Genomic DNA, 26,428 nt, shown 5'->3' with positions numbered 1-26,428 from the left:
GAAAATACAATTACAGATATCAACAATTAAATTGTTGATATGAACAATTACATTTTTGATATCAACAATTGCAATTGTTGATATCAAGAATTAAATTGTTGATATCAAGAATTAAATTGTTGATATCAAGAATTAAATTGTTGATATCAACAATTACATTTTTGATATCAAAAAATGTAATTGTTGATATCAAAAATGTAATTGTTGATATCAAGAGTTCATATCCTGGAAATGAATAAAAGCTAAAACGGCTTGCCATAGTAGATAGTGTTTATGCATGACCCTCTACTGCAATGAATGTATACACCAAGTCAGTGCATCATCACTGATCATCACACTATGCAACAATGGAGCGTTACTGCCCTCTTGTGACTAAACACAGTAACAGCTAACTTTAGGTATACAAATTACTTTGGTTAAATCATATAAACTCAAAATAAATGTCCCATTTTCATGATAGGCTACTGTATTTTAAAAATAACTTTGCAAAATCCAAATAAGCTTTATAGATCTTTGTTGCAAATGCACCAAAACACTGTTTTACAAGCGGTAGACAATTAGGTCACTACAATAAAGGTATATTTTCTACTTACTCTGAGGGTGCGTTCACACTTGTAGTTCAGTTCACTTTGTTTGGTCTGGACTGGTCTGCATAGCGTTCACATTGGCATTTTGACCTAAAAGCATAGGGCATATGGATGTATGGGATATGTTCACAACCTGTTTGTTCGGCATTCATGACATAGCCTATATTTCGAGACAGAACTACTACCGAACATCCAAAAGCATGCTTTGTGCTGATACGCGTGTTGTCTGTGCATAGCCTATAAGATGATGGTGTGTGTTTTTTACCAGCTGAGAACTCGTGACACCGTGTCCTAACTACACGCGACGCGACGCCGCGATGATTCTATTTTAGGAACGGTTTCTATTTTTCTGCGACGTCGCGCTGGAACAACAAACACAAAGTGTGGCAATGCTAATCTCAGGTACTGTTTATGTGCTTTATTTAATGTTAAAAACGTGTAATGTGACTTTTAATATCATTTAGTGCTCCCAGCTTTGTAGCTGTAAAAGCAACAATGGATTCACCTCATAGGCCTATCTTGAAATTAAACAAATGGAACAAGAACATTCAAACTGTGAAGAAAGAAACAAGTGTATTCGACAAAGATTGTTTTAGTAACTCAGAATGTATTTGACTAATGTTTAAATGGTGTAATATTTGTGAATTTGAGCTACTTGTCAAGTTTACTCTTTGGTGCAATCACACGCTGTTCTGATTGGCTGTTTTGATTGATTTGTAGGCCTACGCATCTCCCAGTCGCGTCGCTGGATTTTATCGCATCGTGTCTGGTTAGGACACGGTGTAAGTGTAAGAGCTTATAAAATGTGTGAAGGAGTCAAAACAGTGGCAGGAATCCCTCCGTCACACACACACACACACACACACACACACACACACACACACACACACACACACACACACAAATGAAAATCTGCTGCTAGGAGACGCGGTTCTGATGCCTCTACCGAAACTGTGATGGGCAACATTGCGACTATGACGAGAAAAAAACAAGTAGGCTATGCTTGAAAACCAAACAGTTACCAGGTCCCATTGACTTCCATAGTAGGAAAAAAAAATTACTATGGAAGTCAATGGGACCTGGTAACTGTTTTGTTACTGACATTTTTCAAAATATCTTCCTTTGTGTTCAGCAGAAGAAAGAAATTCATACATGTTTGAAACAACTTGAGGGTGAGTATATGATGACAGAATTTTCATTTTAAAGTGAACTATCCATTTAAGGCCGTATCTTGTGACATCATGTTCTGTTTTTGGTTCCTCTTTGGTCGCGATCATATTTCATTCAACCACACCAGAGCTCATTTGGAAGCGGACCAGAGACCCATCTTTTTAGCGGTCTCGGTTCACTTGTTTGGTGCGCACCAGGGTTCAGATGGCAGTGTTCACATTATGGGCCCTTTCACACCTTGTTTGGTCCACATTTTCGGACTTTTCAGTTTGATCCGAACCAAAATTACAGGTGTGAAACCTCCCCCGGACCACGGTCCGGACCAAACAGACGAAATTTAGTCCGATGAAAAGAGGTAGTCTCGGTCCGGATCAAACTGAACAAAGGTTTGGTTCGTTATTAGTGTGAAAGCATTTTCTGTAAGGTTCGGACTTTCAGACCAGGCATTGACAGGAAGTTCCGGTGGTTCCCGCGTAGCTGAAGAAGACAAAGATAGCAGGAAAAATGAGCCATGGTAGCACATGGGGAGAGGAGGAGAAAATGTTTTTATTTGAAATATGGTCTGACGACATACAGTAAGAAGTCAACTGGAAAAACGCTTGCAGTCTTCTCCTCCTTTCATGCCGGCGATGATCAAATGTTCGCGCAACGAGGACGTTCATTTGGCGAATTTGAACTAGCCTCGCGTATAGTTGGTGCTACGGGTAGTAATACCATAATAATAACAATATAGTTTCAACGATATGCGTCTGTTCATTCATTGTTGTCAAAGTTACCCGCCGATTTGACAACACGCTGACGTCAGACACACGTCCGTTTACAAACCAATCAATGTCGAGATGCAGCCCACATAGATGATGACAACAGCACGCAAGCATGTCATGTAAAGTTCTTTAGTGCACTCGCAATTGCAGTGTGAAACCAAACCAAAACTTACCGAATGAATAAAATGTATCAAAACATGAACTTTGGTTCAGACCTTGGTGCGGTCTTTCAGGTGTGAAAACGCCCTTAAACGGACTGCAATAACAGAGCAATCGAACCAAACATGAACACACCCAGGAAACCACCAGGAGAAATATACCCAGGGTCTCTGATCACCTGGATGAACATGATGTTTGTTTGTTTTTCTGATCAAGTAAAATAAACTAAATGAAATAAAACTTAAATTATGTTATTATTATTATTATTTTCAAAATAATTTAAAATGACTGGTTTTATATGTTTTTATGCTCTTTAAAGAAAGTCAAAATCCTTATTAACAGTTAATTTATTTGCAATATTTTATAATTAAACTACATTCGAATTACATCACTAGTTGTATATCTGATTTCTCTTGAATGGATCATCATGAAGGGCAAAAAGTTGTATGTTGCTTCTCGAAATACCAAAGTCAACCGGTTTTCATGATCAGTTGATTATATGCTCAGGGTAAGGGCAAAGCAAAATCATTTTCAATTTATTCAAATGTATTTGTGAATTGCTATTCACAATACATTTTGTTCCAAAGCAGCTTTACAAACCCCCAGTGGAGCAAGCCAAAACAGAACGTGCAGATATTAGATATTAAGATCCTCCTGAAAGAAACCAAAAGGAGTAACCAAGAGTAATATGCTAGAGTATGCTTTTCTGAATTTAGGTCAAGACTGAGCATGGGGGAAGCCCTCCTCACGGGCAAAGGGGATGCCACCTAACCTACTAGTATTTTAGACAGGAAGCAACCAAAACAAAACCGTTATCAGAAACACTAATTTCCTGAACGTATCTGCTAAAATGACGATGCAAGCAACGCACTGCCATGACACCCACAATAACATACATAAACAATGGAAGCGGTGCATCTAAAGAAAAATACAGCACACACCTAATACCTTGGCCAACCTTTCATGTAACTGTTTCCCATAGGCTATATGAAATGCAAAACTCTAAAATAAATAAAGGCTGTTTTTTAATAGATTTCCAAAAACATTGGCATAAACCAACAGCTTTATCTAGCAGGATATCCATGAATGACACCAGAAATTACTGTTTTCTGTCCCTACAAAATAGTAAAATGGCACTCCATAACGTGGTAAACATGTTTTCATTCACTTGCTAAACCGACACCCAGTTGTGTGAACTCAGCAAGAACCTCCTTACCACAAGCTCTAACTTCCTGCTGATGTGTTGCAATCTTATTTTTGCCACCATTATAATGCATGGCATTTTATACAACTTCCATTTTGTCAGAATCTTAAAGTTTAATGTAATGTAGAAAAAAAATTAGATTACGAATTTTTTTTTTATATATAGTCAAGCTTTGTTCAGAGTCAGACCATTTAGAATTTACAGTCATGGTCAGAATTAATGGCATCCCTGGTAAATATGATCAAAACTGGCTGTAAAAAATAAATCTGCATTGTTTATCCTTTTGATCTTTCATTCAAAAAATGTGCCAAAAATCTAAACTTTCATTGAAGTAAAACAATTAAAAGTGGGGGGAAATCACATTATGAAATAAATGTTTTTCTCCAAAACATTATAGAAATTATTTCCATTAATATTTAACTTTTTTAGCACAACAGGGTGACTAGGAACATGAAATTGTCCAGCCATGACTTCTTGTTTCACAGGAGTTTAAATATGAGGAAACACAAAGGCCAAATTCCCTTAATCATCCATCACAATGAGTAAAACCAAAGAATATAGTTCTGATGTGCATCAAAAGATTGTTGAGCATCACAAAATAGAAAGTGGCTGTAAGAAAATAGCTAAAGAATTGAAAATCCCCATTTTGACCATCAGGGCAATAATTAAGAAGTTCCAATCAACTAAAGATGTCACGAATGTGCCAGTAAGAGAACGTGTGTCTATATTGCCTTAATGGATGGTGAGGATGAAAGTTTGAGTGGCCAAAGAGTCTTCAAGGATCAGAGATGGAGAATTGCAGAGATTAGGGGTCAGAAAAAAAAACGAAAAAGAAAAAAAACTACATCTCCACATGTTGTTTGGGAGGGTTTCAAGAAAAATCCTACTCACTCATTCATAAACAAACTCCAGCATATTCAGTTGTCAGACACGACTGGAACTTCAAACGGCACAGGATTCTATGGTCAGATGAAATAAAAAATATAGCTTTTTGGCAACAAACACGCTAGATGAGTTTGGTGCACACAAGGATAAAAAGTACCCCATGTGTACAATTTAATATACCCGTTGGATCTTTAATATTGTGGGCAAATTTTTCTGCTGGAGGTCCTGGACTTCTTTTTCAGATACATGGCATCGTGGATTCTATCAAATATCAACAGATAAAAAATCAAAACCTGACGCCTTCTGCTAGAAATCTTATAATGGGCCGTGGTTGGATCTTCCATCAGGACAACAATCCAAAACAAACATCAAAATCAACACAAAAACTTGTTACGGAGCACAAAATGAAGCTTCTGCCATGACCGTCCCAGTTCCCTGACCTGATGAGTGGAGTGAACTAAAGAAGAGAAGCAGCAACATGGATCTGGGAATCTGAAGGATCTGGACTGGAGAGATTCTGAATGGAGGAATGGTCTCTGATCTCTTGTCAGTTGTTCTCCAAACTCATCAGGCATTATAGGAGAAGACTCAGAGCTGTTATCTTGGAAAAAGGAGATTGCAAAAAGTATTTAATAAAAGGGTGCCAATAATTGTGGCCAACATGTTTTGGAGAAAAACATTTATTTCATAATGTGATTTCCCCCCCACTTTCAATTATTTTACTTCAATGAAAGGTTAGAAATTTGGCAATTTTTTTGAATGAAGGATCCAAAAGAATAACCAATGCAGATTTATTTTTTACAGCCAGTTTTGATCATATTTACCAGGGGTGCCATTCATTCAACACAACTTATTTCAACACAACAAGTTTGGTGGTGAAGGTAACGCTGACAGGCTGTTGAACATGCTCAGTTTGATCACTGATGTGCAGGCCTGAGAAAGCAAATATTGGCAGTATAATGCTTATTACTAGTGATTATACTAAATTATTACATGTAAATGTTAAATGCACTACCCGTATCGGCACTATAACACAGCACAACATGGTGAGTTACTTAACATGTTAGTTCAACAAAAATGAAAATTCTGTCAATTACTCACCCTCATGCCATTCCAAACATGAGACTTTTGTTTATCATCGAAACACAAATTAAGTTATTTTTAATGAAATCTGAGAGATTTCTGCCCTTCCTCTGAAAGTCTATTCACCCTAAAACTGTAACTCTTCAAAACATAACTCTTCATAAAGGGACTGTAAAAGAAATTCATATAAAAGATGAATTGAAATTTGGTAAACCTAAACTCAAGCATGCTTGCGTGACGTGCAAAAACCAGTGAGGTTCATTATCGCGTGTTAGTGCATTTGAACACGCCAGGGCATTTGAGCTTCCACAAAAACCAGGCTGCATCTGAAAGGCATCTGACGTGTTGCCTTGCTGCCCTATATCAGGCAATGACTTTGCAGGCAGCGTTTGTGCATCAAAAGTGGAAAAAGTTGTTCAAAAATCAAGCGTAGCGTTAGTTCTGGCAGGTCACGTTAGTCAAGCTTGCATCAGCTGACTCTCAGCTGATCCACATCTACCTATAGGAATACGACGCCTATCACCGTACATATATAAGCTCCTTCAGTATTATCAGCAGCTATCGCATTTCTCAGGAGCGATTACCCTCCTCCATCCCCAGCTCCTCCTCTCACCAGTCAGGATTTGGCATTCTGATTCCCCTTGAATCAAAATGAATTCTTGAATTATGTTGTACTTTAAAATCTAGAATTAAATATATTTGCATACATTATTACAACTCTACTTTTGAAAAAAGAATATGCACATCATGTGTGTTTTTATATTTTTATTTAATTCATGAAGGTGTCGTAAATTAAATCGTATTTGTATTATTCCATTGTATTTTGTACTAGCACTTTAGTTTTATTGTAAAAATCAAGCAATAATAATAATTTCATGTTTTCCCATTCCCCCCATAACTCTGGGTTCAAATAAAATTCAGAGATTGCCACTTGTAATTACAACTTTGTGAATGGACTGCATTTATATTTTTGTGGTGGAATTCATTTGTTCATATACAATCTTTCTAAGATTACTCAAATTGCACTATAACTTAAAATCTCACATTGTAGAATTTTTATTGCACTTACACCAAAATGTGTCTTGGTTTTTCACTCATCTATTTTAATGATAACTAAATGTCCCCTACTTAGAACATGAGGTTAATTGAGTTAGCTCGAAAATGTTGTGAAACTACTTAAAAAAAAAATAGTTGTAAACACTGTCCTCTTGATGCAAGGCTATGAGGCAAGGATTTCATTTTCAAAAACACAAATAATGTTTCCAACATGCAAATTATTTATTTCCTGAAGCTGTTCAGCAGGGTTTGAAATGGGTTTCCTCTTTCTAACAATTCACGAGTCCTTGATACTACCTCATGCGTTCTCTGACCAACAAGAAAAAAGTCAATTGCCAATCAGTTAACCTTTACCTCAGATATCATGAAAGCAGACAATTTGCATCACAATTCATCATCGTCTGTATTATCTTTTGGAAGAATCTCACTATGAGGTGACTGTCTTTTAAAATTAAACCGATTCTGTGTCAATAAGTCTGGGCAAAACCAAACCAAAGTGCATTGCCGACACTCTTTTGCTATGAGTCAAACTTTGGCTCTATGAGTCAAACTTTGCTGAAACTTTTTAGTGTGCTTAATATATCATACAAATTCAGTTGTCATTTTGCCAGTCTCTGTGGTGTTTGTGGCCCAAATTATATTCTTATGACAAAAATGCAGCAAGGAATTTATTATAAAATATTTCTTTGGCATTTTTTTTTTTTTTTTTACATGACTCTAACAGGAACAAATCTGTCGGCATGATTTTAAAAGCATCGGCTTCGACTCTGAGTTTTTTTCATATGTGTTTGACTCATCAAGTCACACACTGTCCTGTTCTTCCTTTCAGACTCAGACGCTGGCTCATGAAACACTAAGAGATGTATGTACATAGAGTGTTTTATCCAAAGTGACTTACAGCACACTTTAGATATATTCAATCTTTAAGCAGTAATATAAAGTGAAGAGTCATGCTCAAGCGGTTCATGGACCAACCCTCGATGGGTTCAAAACTACAACCTTTCCAACTAAACAAAGCTAAAATAATACAATATGCCACTGAAACAACATGACTGTAAGTGTAAGTTCAACAGTTGAAGAGAGTTCTGGAGCCCACAGCGGGTGTGAAAACCACCCTGAGACATATGAAAAACATCACCGGTAAATAGTTAACAGCTATACACTGCCGTTGACGTGAGAAGTTACTGCTTACACATGTGAAAAATTGTGTTTTTGAGTTGTCACTTCGGGTGTGTAGAAGCGGCAGGTGCCACAGAGCTTTTGGAACAGGGGTCAACCTGTAAACAGCAGAAACTGAAGCCATTCATTTCAGGTTTCCTGTTTAGCACTGTCACAGGTTTAACTATAAAACAAACTTCTCAACTTTAAGATATTCGTTAGAATATGAGCAGATATTATATTATAATATTGCAAATATAAAACAGGACTCTGCTCATTGAGGATCGCAGTTGTCATGTAAACGTTCTGTCTAGCCAACCACACATCTACGCAAGTATAAAAAGGTGACCTCACAGAAATAAATTAGTCATTGCTTTATATACTTTAGCTGTACAATCCATGTGCATAACATGGAGTGAAGATTACAAATTTTGATTGCTAAACACATTTAAATGTGTGCAGAAGAAAGAAAGATATCTCAAAAGCCACATCCTCTCAAAAGATAGGATGACAGCTTTGGTGACAGCAGCGACCAGTAGCCGGAAATAACCTTTTCAATTTCTGTTTGTTAAAAGTAAGCTCTGAAAGTATTTTAAACACTGTTAATAAAATAAAAAAAAATATATATATGTATATATACAGTATAAGTTTTTTTTTGTGTGGATGTCTTTGTCCTTTGTCATTGATCTCATATGTATTACTGAGAATATACATCCTCAACATTAAGGAATATACAAGACATTTGAAAAATCCAGTCAAAAACAGTGTTTCATTTAATATTAGAAGTTGTGAAGAACAAAATCATGGAATGCAACCTGTATTCTCAACCTTTACGCCATACGTTACTACTTGTCTCATCCAGCTACTGAAGTTAAGTACAACCACAAAGCAGGCATTAGTGTTCTTTGATTTATCAACATTTTGTTTTAAGTGGTTGTAACGAATGCCTACAGGTGCATATAGGATGTTTCATACTAAACAGGGAAGTCTTTCAAAAGCGTGCATATGTAAATTTTAACTTCTAACAATAGAACGAAGAACTGTGCACTTTCACAACTGCTGTCACACCCAATAATGTTGCAAACCACCTTATAAAAAATCCAAATAACACATTTTATTTAAAGGGGTGGTAAAATGTAATTTTCAAAAGATGTAAAATAATTATCTGATGTCCCCAGAGTGTGTGTGTGTGAAGTTTTAGCACAAAATACCCCACAGATATTTTTATATAACATGTTAAAGTTGTCACTTTTTGAGAGTTTGCAAAAACGCACCGTTTTGTGCCTGGCCCTTTAAATGCAAATGAGCTGTACAGAGGGCAGGGTTTCAAGAGCTCATGTGTGTTAGCAGCTGCCATTACCTCACGCAGACACACAGTAAAATGACAGAAACTCTTCTGTCTTTAAAGGGCACCTATTATGACATTTAAAATGTTCCTAATGTTGTTTAGGGAGTCCCCAACAACAGTTTTACGTGCATGCAATGTCAAAAAACACTTTTGTTTTCGTATAATATGCATTTATTTTTACCTGATTTGCTCACCGACTCCCAAATTATTCGTTCAACGACTCGTTTTTCCAAACCCCTCTTTTGCGCGACGCTAATCTGCGTTGATTGGTCAGATGACGCAGCAGTGTTTACAGAGATAATACTTATTGTTTAACACGGAGTACAATGATGCTTTTATCAATTAAATTGTGTTATAATAATGATTATAGTCCACTGCTTTGTTTGTAGTAAAAAACTAAAAATAAGATAAATAATTTAATGTTATGTTAGCGAGCATAGCCCAGAGTTCATATTGTAAAAGCACAATCAGTCTTTGTTTGCGTAAGCCCGATGCATAAACATAACGTTTTTACAAAAAAAAAATGCAGTTACGTTACTACGAGGTATTATTCTATTCTTTAAGACAACTCCGAAAACAACGACAAACACTTCACATACATATCTCAATACAATTGTCATTGAAGACCTAGAAGCTAAATGGTGCTTACACAACAAACAAAATAATAATTAAGCATGCTACATAAAACATAAAAGCAACAATTATTAATAACACTTACAGGTTGTGATACGGAGGAGGAAGCTGATGCAAATACACTTAGAAATGAACCTTCCTTCAATATCAGCCAGCTCGCTAATCCAAGTTTGATTGCATTTAAAAAGCAATCGTCTTCAAAATGGCGCGAACAAAGCACAAGGCTCGGACTATACTTCTGTGGTATAGTTATATGAATTGTAGCCCTTAGTCTTCAAATGCTCCTCCTTGGGCTGGGCAGATGAAAAAAGTTGGCTTTTGAGTCGCACTTCAGAACACAGCGTCTCGTCGCCATGATGTTTCCCTGCTGGCCTTGGAGCGCAATAAGTGGGCGTGTCGTATTCAAATAACTTGACAAGTTGACGTCATCTAGTCAGAGAAAAAGCTTCGGTCTTCTAACGATTCATAAAAATGACTCCGAGTCGACTCTTACTTTTGAAAGACAATAACTTTATATACGGTGCATTTTCATATTTCAAACTTTGCAGGATGTTTTTGTTCACTTAGATCTATGTTACACACTACATGAAAGGTAAATTTCAAAATTCCATAATAGGTGCCCTTTAATGTTAAAACGGAGTCAGACAAAGATGGAGAGACTCAAGAAGAAGTGACAACATGTAGAATGCAACAGGACGTCTCTGAATGGTTAGTTGATGAATTTATGTTGCTGATGTGGAGTTAACTATCTTCAATTAGGATATTCTGTCATGGTAATCTATAAATCGCTCGTATAAGAACTGTTGTGAGATGCACACAGAGTGACTTTCTATTGCATGTGAAAAGATGGATGCTACAGTTTGAGCTGACTCACAAATGTACTCTTATACAACAACTTTTCCTCTTCTCAACATGGACTGCGTGTTCCCGGGGGCGGAGTTTATGTACATTTTAGGGTTGCTGATGTCACTAACCCGGGAGGAATGTCGTGTAGTCCCTACCAGCCGTTTGTTGTAGTCCTTTTTTTTTTAAAAGCAAATATCTTCCTTTGCTTTGAACTTTGAGCGTTGTAACTTTGCAGATGTTGTTTATGCTCAAACAGCAACATTACACACTAACTAAAGTTAGAAAAGTGAAATCATACTTTACCACCCTTTAAAAAGATGAAAATCGTGAAAAATGTAACATCCCAATTCACATATAAAACTATGTACTAAATGAAGCCGGATTCTTTCTTGCTCATAAATACATGTATACAATTTTTTTTGTTGAAAGAATAACAAAAACAATATATATACTATATATATATATATATATATTAATCATTCTCTCTTTTCTACTGATGTTCTTGCCAGTTGTGTCACAATTTTAGTAACCAAATGAAATTATTAAAGTAATCCTTAATGAGGGTTATTAAGTCCTGATGAGTTTCATTTTTCTGAAACCACAGTGGAACACGTGTGGGATGGGTATTAACATGTGACTGTGATAGGTCCTCACTCAAATGAGAGCTACTGAGAAAAAGAAAAATGGGCAGATCTTGATCAGCAATACAGGAAATTATGTCAGTCGTCATGGTTACAAAACCAGGCTGGAAACAGTATTTTATCGCTCAGCTGGGGTGTGCTAGAAAACGTGGTTAATGCCGGACCAGGAGGTGCCACTTCTGTCACTGCCATGATCAGATCACTTGACAAAACAGAAGAACAAAAGCCGGAGCAAAAGAAAGTGTTGGTAAGTACATATGCGTTTATAATAATCTTTTCTGAAGTATTCAGACTTTGTATATATATGTAAATATATATTCAGCTTGCATAATATAAGTAAAAAGATGAATGCGAATACAAATGGAAATATCCATTCTAGTTTGCTGTTGCTTCAGAGCATGCGAGTACTGAGTGTACTGGCACATGGATGAAAATATCCTACTTCTGACTCATTAAAATACTGCAAATCGTGATTAAATCTATGAATAGCAAGGTTATCACTAAACAGTGAAAAAAATATGAATTATTATAATTTGAAAATATGAATTAAATTATGAAAATTTACAATATATAAACTTTCTAAAAGCAGTTATTGGCTTTGCAGAAGTACACTAGCCATTACACAATTACACCATTTCCCCATCACAGAGAATTGTTTTTACCCAGACATGTTTTTCTTGCAGTCAAGGTCTTTGTGAGGGTAATTCGGGCAGTCGTGAGTCTGACAGGAAACACCTTTAGCTGCTCCAATGGAGCACGGTGCTCGTCTGGACCTCTATAAGCATTTGCGATGATGACTGATATAAAACTTCCTTGCCATTCACAATGGTATCACAAACTTTGTTAAAAAAGTTGTTAAAATAATTTGACTCGTTCATAAAAACATCATCGTAATGATTTTGGGGGCAAGCAAGTGCTTTGAAACCACAGGTGGCTTGTGGCGTTTCCTTTGCCATGTCTGCCCGTTGCAAAAAAGGACGCAAACGTTTTACACTTCCTTAGTGAAACAACACCATGAAACCTGATACAAGCATTGATTGTGATATCTCAGTTCTGTAGTAATGTATCTGCTTTCCCTTCTTCAGATTTCATAACTGACTCCATGGAGATGGTTGCAGCTACAAACTCAACTCGCAATGAATCTGACATCTGTACCAACCTGTACGACCATCGTGGTTGGGCACAGTATTTCCTGCCTGCAATGTATTCTCTGATTTGCATTTTGGGACTGCTGGGCAATGTGTTGGCTTTGCATGTCATTTGGCCAAATTTAAAAAAAATCAACTCCACAACTTTGTATTCAGCCAACCTGGTGGTGTCAGACATCTTGTTTTCATTCGCTCTGCCCTTGCGTGTGGTTTACTATGCTATGGGATTCCACTGGCCAATGGGGGAGGGTTTGTGCAAAGCCATGGCTCTGCTGTTCTACATCAACATGTACGCCGGCGTCAACTTCATGACTTGTTTAAGTGTGGACCGTTTCATTGCAGTGGTGCTGCCGCTGCGCTTCTCCCGCTTCCGGAAGGTTCAGAAGGTGCGGTACATTTGTGTGGCCGTATGGGTCGTGGTGTTTATGCAGACACTGCCTTTGCTGTCAATGCCCATGACGAACATTGAGCAAAGTGGTCACATAACATGCATGGAGTTTCCTAACTTTGAGAAAATCGACAACCTGCCTGTCATGCTCATCGGTGCCGTGTTGCTCGGCTTCGGCATGCCTGTCATCACCATCCTGGTATGTTATTCGGCACTTTGCTACAAGCTCCGCATCCTGGCCAAGTCCAATAAACTGACAGAGAGGTCAGGTCGCAGTCGTAAAGTCATCGGCGTGATTTGCACCGTCATTCTGGTGTTCGTGGTGTGCTACAGTCCATACCACATCGACCTCCTGCAGTACATGATCAGAAAGCTGCGGTATGAACCAGACTGCTCAGAACGACACGACTTTCAGATCTCCCTTCACATCACCGTCTGTCTGATGAATCTCAATTCATGCCTCGACCCCTTCATCTACTTCTTTGCCTGCAAAGGATACAAGAAGAAGGTACTCAGGCTGCTCAGAAAACAAGTCAGCATGTCCTTCTCGAGCGTGGTCAGGACCTCCCCCGAAGGCTCCTCCAAAGACGTGTTTGGGAATGACAAAATCCACATGAGCTTAAGAAGCAATCAGAAAGAGAGGAGCAGTGTGCTATTGAGTGACTAATGGCAGCAATGTTTTTGAACTATAAACAAGAAGAAGAAACGCAGTTGAGTGACTATATGAGACTTAAAACAACACATTTCTTATATCTGGATTATTACGCGCACATTTGTCTTAGTTCATGAACGCATTTGTTCTGGAGTTTTTTACTTGATCTTTTCAGTGATAAAGAAAATAGTTGAAAGTACAAAAAACACCTGCAGTGAAATGATGAGCTACAGCACTCGTAAAATACCAAGAAACAGTAAACCAGGTGACTCAAATCTGTGATTCCACAGAATGAGATTCCAGTCAGAAATAGATTCAGAATCAATCACTGATTCATTCAGTGGTATTCCATCATTACAATCAGTCACTCTTTTTTCACTTAAGTCTCATCCTTTAAAGGTATGTGATGGTTTTGTGATTCTACCTGAGTTTAAAGAGAATATCACAAGCAATAAGTATTATAGTGTAGGCAGTACATAGAAGTGAACAATCATAACAACCTTGTTTTTAATAAATTGGATTACTTTACACATTTTATGTAGTATTTCCTTTTAATAGAGCTTGAAATCACTGTTTCCTTGCCTTCAGTAAGCTTGAGTTTACTATATTTTTAGGCTAGTGTTAGTTTTTTTAATGATATTGAAATTATGATAAGAATTATGAAATTTCAATGGTATCAATATTTTTATATCATAACCTTATTTAAAGCAAAAATAACTATATTGTGATAAATATCGGTATCGTGAAATAAAATTACTCATGTTGTGTGATATAAGATTTTGGTCATATTGCTCACCCCTGTTTGAAATAATTTTTTGCACTATTTACTTTTTTTTTTTTTTACCACAACTGTAATTATTTGCAGACAAGCACCGTGCAGTATATCTGTGGTCCACAAGGGGGTGCACAAGGTAAAAACCAATGTTCTGGTAACATGTTACATAGTTTTAGATGGGTTTTAGGCTGCTATGAAACCTGAAGGTTTACAGCTAAACTATATTTAACCACAAAGGACCAGCAAACCTGCCTTTTTAGCAGGGCAGAATATTTTTAATCATGTAGCCAACAGCTCAAAAAAATAAATACAAATAACATAATAATAATAATAATAAAGAAAAAGAGTACAAAAAAATCTGCCCATCTTTTGAAATGTACTGTAACAAATATTAATCCTGGAGATAAAGAGAATATAAAATTCACAGACTTGTTCAATATTTTCTAGCCCATAATATTACAGCCATGTCAAATTTGAATTCAGTGCAATTACAATAAAGAGCCATAAGAGGGAGACAGCGAAAAGTTCATGGATAGCAAATGTCAATTCTTCCTCTTTACACAGAGAGATCTATATTGACATTTTAGTGTTCAGGTAGTTTGTAATGAAAAACAAGTAGTAATATTGCTTAGAGACACAGGGAGATTAATTTGCTTGTTGTACTAAACCCTTCAGAAAGGCAATTGTAAAATAAACAATTGCATTAAATGTTTACTACAGACTTATTGCGATTGGTTAGCTGACTGAAAGTGGTTAGATTCTGGATTGCATCAAAATCAACTGGCCAAATAGTTAATCTTCAGAAGGGATGTGAAAGACTGAATTAGTGAAACCACAGACACAAACAGGAAAAAGTCCGAAGACCAATATGTGATGTCTTGACACAGACCCCAGAGAAGCAGAACATGCAGAAGCAGCGGGAATTGTGGTTAGCTAAACTTTGCAAAAATGGACGGAAGCTGCTGTGTTGCTTCAAACCTTTTTGAACTGATCCTTTTTACAGGAAAGGGGACACAGTTTAAAAAACAACTTTTACACTGAAGGCCTAGAGATTCACTGTCAGGAACAGTGTAAAAGTCTGTCAATAATTATTACATCTCAGCAACCAGAGATTGATCTCAAATAACAATTGGCTGATCAAAGTACTTGTTTTGAGTATTTGGTACATGATTAGAAGCTTATGGTTAGCTAAAATAAATTAATCCACAGTGCCACATTGAGCCCACATCCACAATCTCACCTTCAATGTCATGGTAATATCATTTAACCTGTCTATCCAGATAAAATGTTTTATATTATGTCATCTACATTGAGGGCCTGACTTTTTTTCGTGCCATTTATAGGCTATGGCAAAAATAGTTTTTGCGTGCATATGATAGCCTACGCTGTTTTTGCGTGCATATGATACACACGCACTCCCCACCCCTAATCCAACCCAAGGGGTTTACAGTGCATAGCATTATGCACGCAAAAAAATGTTTAAATCCTTTTTTTAAAAAGGATTCGCATTTTTTTTTGCCGTAAATGGCACGAGGATTAACATTCGTGGTATAGATACGCACTTTCATGAGATCGTGTTGCAAGATCTCGTACCAATACCAAAAAACTATTTTAAAACGTGACACTTCCCGTCTCGCAATATTTCACCAGATTTAACTTAAATAATTAAAAACCCTACACCAACACAACAGAATATACATCAATTTGTTTCTAAATATGTTCTCTAATTGTTGTTCATCGTGATTTCAAAATACTTCTTGCTGGGGTTCCTAAAAACATGCTTAACAGACTGCAATATGTGCAAAATTCAGCTGCAAGGATCCTGACTGGAGTCAGGAGAAATGAGCATATTGCACCAATTTTAAAGTCTTCGCACTGGCTCCCGGTCTTCGCACTGGGGCCCCTCAGTATCTGTCTGCACTTTTAACCCAAACGTCATTTACGCTCCTCGCAAGCTGGTCTAGAGTCCCACAGACACGGTTGCGTTCTATAGGGGACAGGGCTTTTTCATCCTCATATTAGAGATGCACAGAATCTAAATATTTTTTTTAATCTTATTTAAGCACTTTTTTATGTTGGCTTTTCCTTGCTTGTCCTGACTTTTATATTCTAGTCTGTTTTTTGTTTTTTGTTTTAATTCTGTGTTGTATTTTTATTTGTTTGTTCTATTGTTAAGTGCCCTGAGAAGCTGCTTTAAAGGCGCTATATAGAAATAAAGTTATTATTATTAAAATTTTAAACCCTTGCTCTGAGTTTGCATGTTTTGATGTCCACGTTTTCTTGTTCAAGAAATGCTACAGAGGCTGAGAAGTGGCCACATCGGTATGTATTTGAAGTTATTTTAACCCTTTAGCTGTCACCCCCCTTTTTGAGAATGGACATTAAAATGCACTATTCAAGCTTAAATGGCTGTAATTCAAGAATGCTTTGGAGTATAGACCTAAGTTTGGTCTTGTTTTAAAGGGAAAAAATAGCTGATTATTGTTAGAGTAAAAATTAAAGTATGAAAAAGTTATGGAAGTTAAAATTTACATTAAATCAAATATAATTTATTTAATATTTTTCTTTTATATAGAATATATATTTTACAAAATATTTTTTACTATAAAATTACTATAAAATCAATGCCATAAATCTAACCAAGTTGTGTTCCAAATTTGAAGTTGATATCATAAAAATTGAAGTTCCCATGAGATTTTGTTTAGGCGTAATACCAAAAATAGCCTCCGGGTGTCATTGAATTCCATTGAATTTAACTGTATTGCATTCTGCCATAAAAAAATATATACATTTCTGTCCAAATATCACTTCTGTCACAAAATATGAAACCTTGAGACTCAGACCTTTCTGACAATGTGTTTTGTCAAGATTAGAAAATATTTTGATAATAAATTATGAAACTTAATGATGCCCAAAAGGGGAGGAGCCTGATTAAATAATTTAGAGTAATGTTTCTATGGTAACACAATGTCCAATTTCAAAACAGTTTTCACAGGATGAATTCTGAGATCGTAAGCTTTCAAATGATACCTAATTTACTAAAATATGTAATGTAATAAAAAAAGGCGATAAAAAAAGATAATATAATATTTTAGAGGATAATATATATATGATACTTTTTAGAAGGTAATATTATTTTATACTTTTTGTATTGACAAATACTAGATTATATGTTTTATTATGATTTTTTTGCATGAAAACCAACATTTCAATTATTAAAAGTGTGTGTGTCTACTTTTTGTGACAAAGGTCAGAACTCCTGTTATGATGTAGATTTTTTTGAGGTGCGCTCTTGTCATAAATTCATCTATTTCTGTTCCTGCATAATTTGTAACAAAAAACATTGCTGAAATATCTATTAAGGAGTCTTAGACCTTTCCAACGATATATAGTTTGTCATGATTAATTTAGGATTTAATTGTAATATAGTGAGGTAAACGTAGGCATCCCGTATACGGGACGGTGACAGCATTAAAGGCTATTGGTCACTCTATTTTTAGTGATTAATCGTCAAAATAATCAACTGATTACTCGAAAGTGTAAGTGACCGCACTAGATTAGTTAAAACATTTACACTTTCGAGTAATCGGTTGATTATTTTGACGATTAATCACAAAAAATAGAGGTGAATTAATCAGAAAATAGTAGAGGTGTGTGACGATACACTTAGCTTACTAGACGAGATGATATGTACGATATTGGGTACTTAAAAATGGTGTCGTCTCGTTCACCTGAACCCATTATCGTATATCATCTCGTCTAGTAAATGTATTGTCACACCTCTACTGTTTACCCGTTCTCCTCTATCTCTTAATTAGCTACTGTGTATTACATATTTATGACAGCTCAAATCACAGTGTTTCAGTCCAAGACCATATTTGGACAAGCATCTGGACTCAGACTGGACAATGTTCTGTAGCTGGTCTTGACTCAGACTCAATCTTCTCAGGGGTAAGGCCTTGACTAAAACACTCGTGTCTCTATCTCAAATTGTTGCCATACAAGTCTACAAAATGAGATTAAGTCATTATACAGGTGTCACTTCTCTAGAGCTAAAATATTCACTTCTCTAGAATCTACAGCATAATACCCTGTATGACATTGGCATATGAAATCATTAAAGACTAAATATAACACCGTTGTCTCACTCTCTTCCGGAGAAAAGGTTTTTAGCTTATAAGGCCTGTTGGGAGTCTAATTTGCATTGACCAGATTTGAAACATTCAATTGTTCTGCCCAAGGTTAAAGTGATACATGAAACTGGTAATAGAGCTTTCATAACCTACCATTTTTGGCTTCAAATATTAAAATATTTGCAATTACTTGAATAGCATCCTGAAAGGTCAACCTATACAAAAACTTTCTAATTCCCTGTGTTTGCTTACGACATCTAATATATCCAATACATTCCTTAATGATGCTAATAATCATACAGATCTGACCCCAGGCTGCTATAACTGTAAAAAAATATTATTGCTATAGTACTTTATAGGATTTGTAGGTCGTCCTTCCCTTTTTTTGTAATATGGAGGAACCGAAAAAATCAACTATGTGCACTCAGATGTTCCTCATTTCACAGACCTCAAGTTCATTTCTCTAATCTTTCATAACAATCTTCACAAAAAATCCCAAGGTTTCTACTATAGATATGTTAACAGACTGTTTGTGTGTCAGTAATCCCCACATGGGCAAGGCAAAACTAGTGACTTCCTGATGTGGGCGATTGTCGAACAGAGGAAATGTCAGACAGCGTTTCAAAGGGTGAATGAATCAGCCAATGTACAGTGTAGGTGTCACACATTGGTACGAATATTAGAGGTAACAGTTCACAATGGAGAACATAGCCCCACTCTTATGATGGAAAATATGAATGTACCACACAGATTACAGTGTTTTAGTGTTGATGTTTTTAAAGGACCTTCTTTCACACTAGTATATTAAACTTCCGGCTGAATGTCGCTGCTGGAACACTTCATTCGTGTGGGTTTTTTTTTTTTTTTTTTTTGTCACAGAACAACAACAGCAGTTATTAATGGAATAGTTCACCAACATAAAAATAAAAGTTGTCATGAAGGTGACGTGTTCCTTAGAAGAAAGAAAGTTACGTGGGTTTGAAACTACATGAATGTGAGCAAATGATGACAGAATTTATTTTCTGCCTCCAAAATGCAGACGAAAAATGGCAGCCATAATAAAAATATTTTTTCTTTATGAAAAACTCTTCACACACAATACCAATGCGTTTTTTTTCCATAATTATGTCTGAAAAATGTGTTAGACAACAATCATATTTGTTTTCAGATAACCAGTTGACCTCAGCAAAAGTAACTGAGTCTAAAAGTGATCTCTTTAGTCAGGTCTAGAGCTAGTTCTGTTCGTTCTGTGATTTTTAAGATGAGCTGCCATCTCAAGCCTACATAAAGATCTCATTTCCTGTTTATACACCAACAACCTCAGCATCCTGTGTTTAATTAAAACTCTTCAACACCAGATGCCTTCTGTTGCCACCTGCTGTGTGCTGCTCCCAAGAGAGCTAATGCTGTGACAAACCCTATTTTCCCAATCAATAACCAGCACCCAAACCTGTCACATCTTTACAGTACATCTCCACTGCTCTCAAACGGCATATGACATACAGTTTGCTTTTGAGATATATTCTGCTCCAGTACATGCATTACAGGAAGTGAAGGGGCTTCACAGAAACCAAAAGAAAAATTCTAATCTAAATAAAGACATTGGCTTCATTACTTCCTCTATGTTAGATCGAAGCTCGGCTGCGATGGTACATTACAGTCATCACCCGTAAAGCCCTCAGAACAGTTACGATGCCAACAACATGGATTTCTGAGGTAAGTACCTTAGAATGTTTTACTTTGTTATCTTGTAGAACAAAAAAAACAAACAAAAAAACCCGATAGGTTTTAAAAAACAGCCAATCACACCAGAAGACAATGCTGTAGGTCAAATGTGTTTTTTTTTATTATACAACGTTAATCTAATAAAAAGGATGCCGTTTATGAACAGTATGTATTCAACAACTTTTAAAGATTGGCATTATATCTACTCATTTAAGGTCGAGGATGACTTGATGAAAGATGTACATTGATACTGCACAGAGTTTTGAGAATTGTAGTAAAAGTAGCAAGTGATGCACTAGTTAGTATATTGATTAATATTCAACATTTTGTTATTACCTTTTTTGTATCTTAAAACTCATATTTCAGAAGTCTGATTCCTTTCTCTTTTTAAGACTTTTGATGACTTGATTTTTTTTTTGAAGAAAAAGAATTTTTGATGAAGAATTTTGTTATATTTGTATATTTCTATTGTGTTTTCAGTTACTATTCTATTATACTGTTACTATATTAATAAAAAGTGGAGTAAAAAGAGAGTAAAAAATTAAATAGAGTAAAAAAAGAGAATTTAAAATAATATGTAAAGACACATTGTAAGAAATAAAGGCACAATTGCAAGATATTCGGTCACAAGAAAAACTGTAATTCAGTTTTCCAGAAGTACAATAAACAGAATACTACATAATTACTAGATAAAATGCTTAAATTGTGAGATGTACAGTAGTTGCAATAGACCTTAGTTAGGGTAGATGCCATTTTGAATTTTATACAGATGAAAACGATGCTGTGAGGGATACACTTTGTACACTGTAGGCCTATACCATTGTAAATACTGTTACAGTCTTTACAGGTTCTGTGTAGATGATGTAGGAGGCGAACACAAAGATAATAAATCAAAGGTTTTAATTCTCAATATGGCAAATACAAGAAAACAGGGAGCGTGTGCTCAGAGCACAGACTTAAACACTAACATAAACATTGACCGACAAGTGAAAGGTGAAAGACAGGAACTTAAATACACAGATAACAAGTGGCGACAGGTGACGGTGATGATGAACAATGACTAATTGACTAAACACAGGTGACAGAACTGAACTAATGATGATGAACTAAACTAATGAAAACAGTGATAAGATGAAGAAAACAAACAGAAAGTCCATGATAAACATGACAACAATGGGATACACTGAAAGTACTTTCAAAACTGTTTTATGGAAGAAAAAATTCTTTTTTATGGAAAAAAAATCTGTTGGAAAGATTTTTAGTCAGCTGAACCATCAGTATGTTATTAAAGTGCCCTTATTATGCTATTTTAAATGCTCCTAATTTTGTTCTGTCGGAAACTACACGTCCATTACCATAACTGAACGTCAGCTCTGTCCAGAGGCTTCCTACAGCTCAGCGATTGAACTGTAAAGACAGTATCGATGACGTTGATTTTACCATATCAATCTGAGCGCAAGTCCGATGATGAAACATTAGAAGAACTAGCTATTCAACCCAAACCTCCATTGCAAGGACGACTCGAGCAGGACGCTTCTCAGTGTGATACACTACTCAGTTTGAGGAACATTATGAGATGTTTCAACAGTAATTCCTCACCATCAGCATTAACTAGAGTATGTCCATCAACAAACCCAAGTGAATATTTCTTATATTTATTGCGGTGCACATGCGGGAAGTTCGGGAACTATCAATAACGATCCATACTGTATGTTCGCCCAGCACTAATGTGAATGACTGATGTAACAAACCTTTGTAAAACAAATCTGGCTCCATCCTTTATCTTTACGCAAAGTAATAAGAATGACAGACAATCTGTATTAATTAGACACAGTTACATGTATTAATAGACAGTCTAATAGTCTAATAGCAGCCCACAGTTGCTTAGCAGAAGTATTTCAGTAAGATAGTAACGAGTAAGCCGGTTAGCCAGAAACGTACACAATATAAAACACAAAACATACTATTTTGAGTTTCTGCTTATTAAACCATTCTTCTTCATTGTATTAACTAAAACTTTTAAGTACAACTAACTAAAAATTTTAGGGCAACAAGGTAACTTGCTTTTTTAAGTTAAACCAACATTTTTTTTTACAGTGTAGAGCAAGTGTTTTGTGAATCGCACGTTGCACTCCGATATTTGAGAAGCAGTCGTCAGTAAAGTGACGTGTCGTGGGCTGGTCAAGTTGTTCGCGGGTGGACAACGTACAAGGCGAGCATTACGCAAATGTATCATCTCGTGACATAGAACCATAAAGCAGTATCCATGTCTATGTCTATCCATCACAGCCTTGTTTTCATTCTTGCCAAAAAATAAAATATTGGCACTATAGTAATGTAAGGTCTATTACCTTGTTTTTAAAATAAATTAAAAAAGGCTTCTATAGTTAAAAACATGAAAAACCCTGTTTTTAATTGGTTTCTTTTTTTATGGTCAAATCAGGCAAACCATCATGGATCATAACACATCTTTGCCCGTCATCATGGAGGGCCACGTCCCAAAAGTGTACCGGACTGCTAGCCTAGTGTTTTACGGCATTATCTTCACCATAGGCATAGTGGTCAATCTGACCGCTCTCTGGGTCTTTGCCTTGACCACTAAAAGACGGAACTCCATCACCGTATACATGATCAATGTTGCTTTAGTGGACTTGGTATTTACCTTACTGCTGCCCTTTCGAATTGTCTACTACAGTCAAGACTACTGGCCCTTTGGGGATGTGTTCTGCAGGATTAACGCAGCACTAACGGTGCTCTATCCCTGCCTAGCCTTGTGGCTCTTCGCTCTCATTAGCACAGATCGCTATGTGGCCATAGTGCAGCCGCGACACACCAGAGAACTCAAAAGTGTTCGCAAAGCCGTGCTGTCCTGTGCAGGAGTCTGGATCATGACCCTAGGCAGCACGGCTCCGCTCGTCTTCCTGGAAGAGGACCCAGACCGCATCTCAAACTATACCACTTGCATCAAGATGCACGACATCATCTACTTGCGCCGTGACAATCCCGTCCACTTCGCACGCATCGTCTTCTTCTTCCTGGTGCCGGTGTGCATCATGGTGGGCTGTTACATGATCATCGTAGAAAACCTCATCCACGGCCGCACGTCCAAACTGAAGCCCAAAATCAAGCAGAAGTCCATCAGGATCATCATCACACTGATCATTCAGGTGCTTGTGTGCTTTGTGCCTTTCCACATCTGCTTTGTTTCCATGCTGCTGGCCAGCGGTGGGCAGGGTTACAACACCTGGGGGGCCTTCACCACCTTCCTGATGAATACGAGTACAGTGCTGGACATCATACTCTTCTACATTGTGTCGAAGCAGTTTCAGGACCGTGTGATCAGCGTGATCTTGTACAGGAACTACCTGAGGAGCGTTCGCAGGAAGAGCCGTCACACCAATAGCATTCGCTCAATCAGCAACCTGACCAGTGCCATGATCTGAACAATAACACAGCTGACAAAAACAGTGTAAACATTTCGATGTGTGTAACTAAATTGCAGAACAAGATGAACGATTATCAATGCGTGAGTCAAACTCAATTATGTTTTCCAAACAGAAACAAATCATGCTGTATAGTGAAATTGCTCACAGTAACAGTAACTTCTTGTCTGCAGTTAACTCACATGAGACGAATCACATGTGCACAACTAACTTCATTGGTAGTCTCTGCAATGAATCATTTGCATGAAGTTAAACTTCTTTTTTTAGTTTTGCTGCCGGATATGCATCACCACCAATCACTAATTCACTTGTGCTGCAGCAAGTATTACTGTATGTGTGAACAAAGAGACAAACTGTTTCGAGCTGTTGTGTTTCATACTGCAACTGTGTCTGTTATTTTAGTAACAAGTTATATATATATATATATAAATTGGGAATGTTGTTGCATAATCATGGCAAAGTGTTTGAAATAGTTTCCTTTGTAAAACTTTCTTTGCAGTCTCAGCACAATCTGTGCAAAACATGTTAGTCTCTTGCAAAGCATGCTTTTTTATCATACCTAGTATGATCTTCAGAAACAGCGAATGTCTTTGATGAGGTTAGTTCAAAAGGAGTGCATACTAGGATATTTGGTCCTTTCAGAAGTGTAAAACGAGATACTACCTTTCAGTGTCGGATGTAATGCACGTTAAATTTCCCAAAAAGGGAAAATGTAATTAAACTACATAGCAGCACTTTATTTTTAAGAATGTAGTTAATTATAATAATAAAAAAATAAGTACCGATTAATCTAATATATGTGATTAAAATACTAATTTAAAACATTTTTTAACTAAAGCTGATCACAATGAAAACAAACTGAAATAGGCCTTTGGTACAGCACAACATTAAACTTGACCTATTGGTTCCCACGTTCCACGTTCCAATACTACACATTTTGCATGTCTCCTTAATCAAACACACTTTGTTCAACTCATCAGAAGAGATTTTAAGACCTGAAATGGAAGTCATGCAAAGGAGACATGCAACGTGTTCAGTGTTGGGTGTAACATGGTTGACCACTGCTGTATAAGGCACCAGCAGGTGGCGCTACTGACCAGGGCACATTTATGCTATACCATCACAGTGCTTTGTCTCAATATCACCATCAGGTGGTGTCATGTAATGTAAACAAATTACTTGAAAGTGGCATTATATTTACTCATAGTTTTGGATTGTGATGATCTCAAATGAGATTTTATCTTTGTGTTCTTTAACTTTCCTTAAAATATGTGACTGGTTGACTGATTTATTCTTTAAGAAGCTGACAAATCCTGTGGTGACGTGCTATATTCCTTCTAAAACTGTTTATTTTCTCATTCTGTTGCAATTATAATTAATGTTTGAAGCTTTTGTGACATATTAATTGAAAGACTGTATTGAATATTTGCAATTTTAAAGTGCATGTCTTACTGCAGGACCATTTATAATAAAAAATTGAAGGCCACCCCCACCCCTAGTGACCAATCGTGACTAATCATGGAGCTTATGCATTCATATCAATTTTAAAGTCAACTCTGGACCTGTTATGCATCAAATACCAATATACTTAATGGATATGCTGCACTTCACTTGATTAAGCATAATAATTATTACATTTGATACGTGTACATTTTTTGTCTTTTTTTTTGGTACTGTCTACTGTTAAAGGGTTAGTTCACCCAAAAATGTAATTTCTGCTCACGTGAACAGCGTCGGCCAATAATGAGCCGGCATTCCGACATATAACCCAGAAGCGCTGCACTGTATAATTTACAAGGTAAACAGCATAGGAGAAATTGTTGAATAAAGTCGTTTGTTTTTTTCGCACAAAAATATTCTCATTGCTTCATAACATTAAGGTTGAACTGTAGTCACATGGACTATTTTAACAATGTCTTTCTTTACTACCTTTCTGGGACTTGAAAGTTGCAATGACTTTGCTGCCCATGTGGGGTCTACAAATTAAAATATCTTAATTTGTGTTCCGAAGATGAACAAAGGTCTTACGACATGAAGGTGAGTGATTGATGACAGAAATGTAATTTTTGGGTGAACTAACCCTTTAATGTGCAGAAAATAAGTAGTTAGTCTTTCTGAAGACTGAAGAGTATAAACTAAAGCAGTCTGAAATGGCAATTTTGGGATGGGACCAGTTTGGACGAACAATTGCAATGGAGCAGTAGTAGATATGTTTTTGAAACTTGTTTATAAAGCTCTTAAATCTATATAAATCTCTTACATCCAAAAACTACAAATAGTTGCCCAAAAAAAGTATTTGGACACTGTAAGCAACAATTAAATAGTACAACTAGTACAACTTCCATTTCAAACAGACTTTGATATGATAAACAGTGTGTTTCTTCTGCTATCTAGGACACCTGTGTGAACTTGAGGGGAACTAACTTCATACATCCACCAAAAAATGCCTTTGAGACCAGTTTGTTAAAAACAACTGAAAAAGTGAAGTTCGTTCTGAGGACAGCTCTAGCATCATTTGTTTGCAGATGTCAGCTAGATTGATATTTTTAATATGACTTCTATGTCCAAATACTTTTTGGGGACACTGTTTCAGCAAAAATCATTGTTTCAGTACCTGTCATGGCTCTCTC

At 36.5% G+C, this 26,428-nt stretch overlaps 2 protein-coding genes across 4 annotated transcripts; both read left to right on the top strand.

Annotated features, from left to right (window-relative positions):
* The first annotated feature begins 1,560 nt into the window (after positions 1-1,560).
* gpr18 (G protein-coupled receptor 18) lies at positions 1,561-25,647 on the top strand. Of its 2 annotated transcripts, XM_079619945.1 has the most exons (3): positions 1,561-1,579; positions 20,260-20,346; positions 22,799-25,647. In XM_079619945.1, exon 3 carries the CDS (start codon positions 22,809-22,811, stop codon positions 23,796-23,798), a length of 990 nt encoding a protein of 329 aa, XP_079476071.1. In that variant the 5' UTR covers positions 1,561-1,579; positions 20,260-20,346; positions 22,799-22,808; the 3' UTR covers positions 23,799-25,647. The 2 variants fall into 2 exon arrangements, with proteins under 2 accessions (XP_079476071.1, XP_079476070.1); XM_079619944.1 differs by lacking the exon at positions 1,561-1,579 and having other exon boundaries at positions 20,073-20,346.
* Positions 11,615-16,742, top strand: gpr183a (G protein-coupled receptor 183a). 2 transcript variants are annotated; one of them, XR_013798269.1, is made up of 3 exons: positions 11,615-11,781; positions 12,620-14,225; positions 14,337-16,742. XR_013798269.1 is itself a non-coding variant. In XM_079618320.1 (2 exons), exon 2 carries the CDS (start codon positions 12,637-12,639, stop codon positions 13,735-13,737), a length of 1,101 nt encoding a protein of 366 aa, XP_079474446.1. In that variant the 5' UTR covers positions 11,649-11,781; positions 12,620-12,636; the 3' UTR covers positions 13,738-14,247. The 2 variants fall into 2 exon arrangements, 1 of the variants encoding a protein (XP_079474446.1); XM_079618320.1 differs by lacking the exon at positions 14,337-16,742 and having other exon boundaries at positions 11,649-11,781; positions 12,620-14,247.
* Positions 25,648-26,428: the final 781 nt, after the last annotated feature.

The sequence above is a fragment of the Phoxinus phoxinus genome (genome assembly GCF_949152265.1).
Source record: "Phoxinus phoxinus genome assembly, chromosome: 7".
NCBI lineage: Eukaryota > Metazoa > Chordata > Actinopteri > Cypriniformes > Leuciscidae > Phoxinus > Phoxinus phoxinus.
This window is presented reverse-complemented; position numbering and strand designations above follow the sequence as displayed.